The following is an 8,011-nucleotide window of genomic DNA, read 5'->3' on the forward strand; positions in this document are numbered from 1 at the left end:
TAGGATCATACATACCTATACGAAATCTACATATTTGGGTTCATCTTTGACGTCTCGAAAAACGTGTCAGAGGTTTTAATTTTAAACTAATTATTTAACACAAAAATTATGGCCAGAAAACCAGTTTTTCGGCCTAAAAATTTGCTCAATTTTGATGCCAAATATCTCGAAGACGATGAACTTTAAAGTAAATATGGGATACTATATTGCTTAAGACCGTTGCTGTTAATATGATAAGCTACAAAAAACATTAGAAAACTAAGGGATTCAGATCAAAGATCATTGACATTAGGGAGCCCCTTAACGTTATAGTCTCCGACTCAGCTGAACTAATCTGTGTTTCAGCTATTCTTTCCCTCTACCTGAGGAATGTCCTGTGCCTGCACGAAAATGCCGCAACAGTGGTGTATCACATATTCATAATGTCGTGCTATACTATGCCATTAGTAGGAGCTATATTAGCGGATAACTTCCTAGGAAGATACAAGTGGGTGTTATTCCTTTATTATTACTGTCGCTGCAACGTGGATTATTAAATTAGTACCTAACACAAACTTTGTTGCGTGACGCTATTCTATTTATTAATTTTGTCAATCGCCAGGTATGTTCATTTGATACGTAAAGTAAAGTAGGGTAGTTATGAAGAGTAAAACTTATTGAAATTAAAAACTGATACAAATACCTACGCATCTTGTTTCAGAGTAATACTTTACTTCTCCATCATTTATTTCTTCGGAACCGTACTCACATGTTGTTCAGCTATACCCCTGCTCAAGCTACCACCTACGTAAGTACCACAGTTTTTGGGGTTCCGCAGCCAAAATGGCAAGAACGGAACCATTATATTTTCTCCATGTCATTATTACTCGGAAACTATGTTTTAATGAAATTTGGAAAGTATGTGAGGAAATTAGATTTTTTTTGAAACTTTTGAACCGGTAGTGCAAAATATTTGAAAAAATCTCCCCTCTAACTTTTAATAAATAATTTCTAGGAAAATTACTTTTAAAATGATGGTTGAGCCATTAGGTACCTACTTAAGTTATTTCCAAAAAACTAATCTTCTTACTTAAAGGAGGTAATAAGTGCCACGAAAATGATGATTGATGACGTCCTTTTGCTTATATGACTTTTTATATTGTATGAAGATGCGAAACTCTCCGTCTCTCCATTATACGTGGTCCGACACGCACTTGACCGGTTTTAATAGGTTAATTTCGCCTGATTACAGCTGAATAAATACAGTAGGTCTACTTTATTAGCTTCCCTGTCTCCTGTAAGTCCTGTAATGTATAATGTCTACTTGATAAGTCTAATTCCAGTTGAGTGAGTAAGGTATTTAATTTCACCTGGATGGAGTACAGGTACTTGGGAACGTAATTACCTTCACGTCAAACTTATCAAATTACCTACATATTCAGCAGCACACTCGTCTAATTAGGTATATATGTACTTACTCGTGTTTTTTAGGAACTGCGGATTTCTAAAATAAAAAAAATACTGTTAAAATAAGGAGACAGATGTACCTAGTGTTCGAATTAAAGGTTGAACCATGTTTTATATCACAGACACAAAAACAATTCTTATTAGTATCCCAGATACTAATAACTTAAGATAAAAGTACAAAATTAGTAGACAGGTACGAGTAATAAGAAGGTACAAAAATGGGATGATTGGGTTGTATTGTAAATTGGCCAATTTAAGTGTAATTTTAAGTAAGTATGTAAATACACAGCTCCGTTATGTATTGTATGTACTTACATACTGACATTTGAGTTTGTGTGCAGCTTTTGAAGCTTAATCTATGATTGCGCAAAACATCTACGCTGTCAAGAACAAATAATAAGTTGTTATCGCCGCCGGAGAGTTGACATGGGAGACTTAAGATTTAATAACCTACGTAGGCAATTAGTTTAATTGGTACAATCAGTTCAACCACGTGTTTCGTATTACCCTATATTAATACGATTTGTTTCAAGTAATTAATGTTGTTTGATCTGATAAACAGTACGACATCCATGATCGGCCTCGCGCTAATCGCTACGGGCACGGGCTGCGTAAAGCCCTGTGTGGCTGCCTTCGGTGGAGAACAGGTACCCTAGTCCTTTACCTTTTACCTGATTACGGCACAACACACATGTATGGGCTGAAATTGTCAGAACTTCAGCACCAGATTCTCTATGGTCACGGAATTATTTTAAATATTGTCTGTCATCTGATGCTTTAATAAAAAAACCAGTCCCATGGATATTATCTAAAATTTAGATAATATCCATCCAAATTTAGATTCTAAATGTATTCCGTGATCGTGATTATTTTAGCACATGTGTAGCGCGCCTACGAGTGATAAGAGTCTATATTATCACTATCACGCACTGATTGTCAAGCCCGTAGGTTTTTCTTTACATTGTACGTTTCATAGCTTAAGTATTGAAGAATCAAATTAGCTTATAAACGCGTAGAAACTACTGAGCCCATTTTGATGAATGAGGAATGAGGCTACATGTATATTTATTTATTTTTAATTTAATTTATTTAGAAACAAACAGGCTCTTATATTAATAAGTTGTTACAATATAGGGTAATAGACTTATAGACCTACAGTTTCCTAAAAAATAGTATGAAAACCATGTGACTTATATAAATACTAAATTAAACTAGAAATAGAAATTCCAAGTTGTCAAAACAATGTTACAACAATACTCTTTCATTTTAACAAAAATAAAACAAGAATGGAAAAATAAAACAAAAATGGATAAAAAATGGATAAAACTAAAATGGATAAATTGTAAACAAAACAAAAGTGCAATTAAAGTTAATTTTCTAATTAAAGCCTGTTAAAGCCTATTAATACACTTCAAGGTCAGGCGTTTGAAGGTACAAAACTTGTTATTGAAAATATCTAAATTTTGAAATTTATTATCATACATCCTGCATGCTCTTCTAATGAAACCGACCTATTTAGCCGACTTCCAAGAACAACATCGAGTATATATTATATTATAAAGCTGCAAGTTCGCCATTTGTCTCTATTTCTAAGAAAAATGGTTGTTAGTGTATGCATATTAATTACTATTCGATAATTTCGATAACTTATTAGTACCATTTGATACTGTATATGATATGAACTTATTAATATGGTGCAATTCATTGACAATATATTAGGTATGTACAGTCGAAGGCAAAAATATCAATCCAGACAAATATGGCTCAAAACTATGTGAACACAACTTTATTGTCTAAGGTGTAAGAGCGTACACATAGTTTTGAAACTTTAGGAAAATATATATATGTATTTATGTCCTTGCCTGTACTTTGGGGTTGATAAATTGGTAGTGGGTACGTATGCCTTTTATACTACAACATTACAACATTAGATTATAAACTATATCAGAATGTATCAGGTGCAAATAATTATAAGTAATATTAAAAAAAAAACGAATGAGTACGTCAGTGAAATGCATGCAGACATAAATTATTTTATTCTAGTCACATAACACAAAATTAAAGTTAATAAAATGAAGTCCAATAAGTGTACTATCACTACTTATTGTGTGAAGTGATTAACCAGTCCAGCGAGTAGGTGTAGTATAGGTAATACTCGACCAAGCTGGGCACAGAAGGGAAAGTTAACAGGATGGCTCATAGTGCATATATTGAGCATTGAGCCAAACGTTATCAATGGATGGCTCCATTGATAACGAGGTATCCTTATCAGTCTTACACATCTGAATATTATAGTACATTGTGCAACATGGGGCGTAAGTTAAATATTGCACGATTTATAGACCTGAGTTATGCATATTATTACGCCCCGAGTTACACACAATGTTTTTCATCACACTCTTGCTATACAAAAATGAAATATAAAGACAAAAAACTGTTAATTATAATACTAGAACCTTCATAACTCCCCAGGGAAAACGCTTTTTTTATAGTTCCCGCTGAGCCTGCGTGTAATTCCACATTTACTGAGCGAGTGTGATGAAATATATACTCTACTTATAATGAAATGATTCAATGAAGTTGGTAATGTACCTAAAAATAAACAGTTTGTTGTTTTACTGAAACCAATAGGCACGTAAAAATGCGTAAATATCTGAATACCTACTGAACAAATTGCAATTAGTACGATAAGCTACACGTGTATGCAGATTCGACAAATCGATTATCAATTATTATAAAATAATCATACACGTAATTAAGAATATTATAATAATCGCTAATTAAACCCTGAAAATTTTACAGCGGGAAGGTAATCGCGGAACGATTTCGACGAGTGTTCGCTTGACACGGCATATAAAAACATGATGCCAACGTACAGATCGGTTAACTACCCCGCAGTTTCGGCTGCCCGAGGAGGAGCGTCAGGTGCAGCGGTTCTTCTCGACGTTCTACTGCACCGTGAACGTGGGCGGGTTCATGGGCATGGTGCTGACGCCGGCGCTGCGCCGCGGCGTCATGTGCTACGGCGACGACACCTGCTACGCGCTCGGCTTCGCCTTCCCCACCCTCCTCGTGCTTCTCTCCATCTGTGACCTATTACTTCTATTCCACCTTCTATAAATATATATACCTTTTAGGACAATTTTACACAGATCGAACTAGTCCCAAAGTAAGCTCAATAAGGCTTTTATTGTGGGTACTAGACGAAGATATATATATAGTTATATATAAACACTTATACAATAGAAAGAAACTGTCCATAACTCAGGGTCCTTTAGGGTCCCTTTTTATAGTTTTTCTTAAATAACTCGTAAATGGTGGCCCGTAGCAAAAAATGTTCTACTACATAAAATTTTCAACAAATGAGATTCAGTATTCAGTACACGTTTTCGCTAGGATCAATATTTTAAAATATATTAAAGTAGGAAAGTTACTTAAATACAATTTGTTCTAAGGCCTTTTTTTAAGTTTTTCGTAGCAAAAAATAGTCTTGTACGTAAATAATCTATATGCAATTTCGTACAAAATAAATATACAGAATGTCGTAAAATTACCACATCAACCTGACATGGGACTGGCACCGTCAGTGATAAAAAAGAATAGAATAGAATAGAATAGAAATCATTTATTCAGACAACACATCAATACAACACATATATAGCAAATACAAGACAAAGATAAACGAAACAGTAGAAATAGAGATGTGAAGCTGAAATGGTCTCCACTCAGCAATGCAGCTGGCACGACTAGCGTGGTCAACGGCGCTGGTTTTCTGTGGAGCCAGCGGAGTGTGCGGGACAGCATAGTTCGGGACGGGACACGTTGTGGACGACGTGATATAATAACATAGAGTACTACTAACATAAATATATACATCGAATTTATATATATATATACAAATATACATAACTTAACTTGTGAATAACTAAAGAACAGAACAGAATAGGTAATAATGACGATAACGGGATCCGGATTTTTTTAATATTTAGCTTCAGGCAGCAAAACTTTGTTGGTCCATTAGGTACGCTTTGAGTCTTGATTTAAAGGAACCTATAGTACTGCTCTGTCGGATTGGTGGCGGAAGATTATTCCAGCACTTCGTGGCAGCGTAGCGAAAGCTGCCACGGAATGCAGCGGTTCTGTGCCTTGGGCATAGTAGTCTGGGACCACGTTTGATGGTCAATTTCTCAAATAAGTACACCGGCCTTTTACTGTTACAGATACCAAAGAGGAGCGTAGCAAAATGTAGAATGCGTCGATTATTCATGTTTAAGAGTTTATTAGTACTCAGGTATGGACTTATGTGCGACCGAGGTGGTATCGGGAAGCAAAAGCGTGCGCAGGCATTTTGCAGTCGTTGAATAACTCTTTTGGTGCGAGCCAGTAAACAGTTCCCGTATACCGTATCCGCATAATTAAGTTTGGATAGGATAAGAGTGTCACATAATTTCACGCGCATGTCCACACTGAGATAGTTTCGCACCCTGTAAAGAACTGTTAATCTATAGAAGCAATTTCTAACCGTTTCAATGATATGGTTTTCGAAATGCAAGGAACTATCCATAAGGATTCCTAGGTTACGGGCTTCTGCCACCATGTCCACATTTTGACCTGTAATGTTTACGCTCGGATTTAAAGTATTGATTCGGTTTAGTTGTTTTTTTGAACCTAACACCAGATACTTAGATTTTGTAGGATTGAGTACTAAACTATTCATTTTTGACCAAATAGCAATACGGTGCAAGTCTTCGTTCAGTCTATCAACAGCCATTTGTGTATCTTCTGGTTTAAAAGATATGTAAATCTGAATATCATCGGCGTATACATGGAATTTGCAATGACGTATGTTCTTTCCAATGTCTGCGCTGTAGAGGCTGTATAACACGGGGCCTAAAATAGAGCCTTGAGGAACTCCCCTAGACACTGGGAGTAGTTCCGACGATACGTTAGAACCGTCAGCGCCGCGTACTTCAACAAATTGTGATCGATTAGTTAGATAGCTCGCAAACCAGCTTATTGAACTATTGCTAAAACCATAATAAGCTAATTTAGATAGAAGAATGGACGTGTTAATACTATCAAACGCTCGAGAAAAATCTAAAAGTGCTAATACTGATCCCTTGCCTTCATCTTGTGCAGTTAGGATTTCATCAACTACATCCAACAGGGCTGTGGAGGTGCTGTGTCCTTTTCTGAAGCCAGATTGCCTTTCTGGTAGTATCTTGTTACTCTCAAGAAATTCGGTTAACTGCATGCATACGGCCTTCTCGAGTACTTTAGATAGGAGTGGTAATATGCTTATTGGCCTTAGGTCTTTGTAATCGGATGGGTGGGATGTTTTAGGGATGGGCTTAACTGACGCAATTTTCCACAGTTCCGGAAAGACCTTAGATTCTATAGATTTGTTTACGATGTTTGTGATTACCGATAAAGTTCTTGGAAGGGTCAGAATCACCATGTCCAGAGATATACCATCTACCCCAGTAGCGTTTGTCGATATTGATTTGATAATTTTGGCAACCGTTGTTTCATTTACAGGCTTTAAGTTGAATACAGAAGGGCCATGGCGATTAGACTCAAGGGAGATTATGTATGATAAGTCAATGTTATTATTGCCAGGTATACTTAGAAAATGCGAATTGATACAATTAGGATCATTGAGATGGGTCGGTAATTCTGAGTGTTGTGGTTTGAAATTAACTAGATTATGTTTGATATTTTTCCAGAGTTTGCTGGGATTATTAAGATTTTTATTTATATGATGCTGGAAATACGCAGATTGTTCATAATGGAGTGAAACATTTACTAGGCTTTTCAGATCTTTGTAGTAACTTTTGTGGCTATCCAATTTAGTACGGCGATATTTCGTGTGAGCCTGGTCCCGTAGGCGCATCATCTCCCTAATATTTGAAGAATAGAATTAATAAAAACTTAAAAAAATAGTCGGAACGGTATATAGGCCTTTTATATACCTACGTAGTACGTATACATAAGTGCCTGTTAGTTTGCGGTAATTAATTTTATTTTTAGGTATACTTCTAGTTTTAATTTTATAATATTAGTTAGTTTTTAGTATTTATCTGTATTTTTATGAATATCTTAAAACTTAAATCGGTTATAATAATTCGAAATCCGTGGAACTTTTACTCAGGTCATGCTAAGCTGGTTTGGATCCTCTTAGGGTGTCCTACCTCCAGTGTCAGTTTTGACGTGCTATTTTTGGGACAGCCTTTATATCTATTTCCTAGGAAATTTTATACAGATTATTTAACAAGATTATTTTTTGTTGTGGGCTACCGTTTACGGGTTATTTACGAGAAACTAAAAGAAAACGACAAAATAAATTATAAGTAACTTTCCCACTTTAATATATTTTGAAATATTGATCCTAGCGAAAAAGCGTACTGAATCTTTTTTGTAGAAAATTTTATGTTGATTTATTATGTACTAGAACTTTTTTTGCTACGGGCCACCGTTTAAAAGTTATCTACGAAAGACTATAAAAAGGGACCTGACCCCCCCACCCTACCTGTTAGCTTCACCCCCACCCCCGGGTACTTTTAGT

The 8,011-nt window shown here is 35.7% G+C and overlaps 1 protein-coding gene across 1 annotated transcript in view; it reads left to right on the forward strand.

The window, feature by feature from the left end:
• LOC134755134 (uncharacterized) overlaps positions 1 to 8,011 on the forward strand; it is a 95,535-nt gene that overhangs the window by 46,154 nt on the left and 41,370 nt on the right. The window contains exons 12-13 of the mRNA XM_063691612.1: positions 2,009 to 2,093; positions 4,345 to 4,534. Coding sequence (XP_063547682.1) covers positions 2,009 to 2,093; positions 4,345 to 4,534 — 275 coding nt within the window. The remainder of the gene's footprint in view (positions 1 to 2,008; positions 2,094 to 4,344; positions 4,535 to 8,011) is intronic.

This window comes from Cydia strobilella, chromosome Z (genome assembly GCF_947568885.1).
Source record: "Cydia strobilella chromosome Z, ilCydStro3.1, whole genome shotgun sequence".
NCBI classification, from domain to species: domain Eukaryota; kingdom Metazoa; phylum Arthropoda; class Insecta; order Lepidoptera; family Tortricidae; genus Cydia; species Cydia strobilella.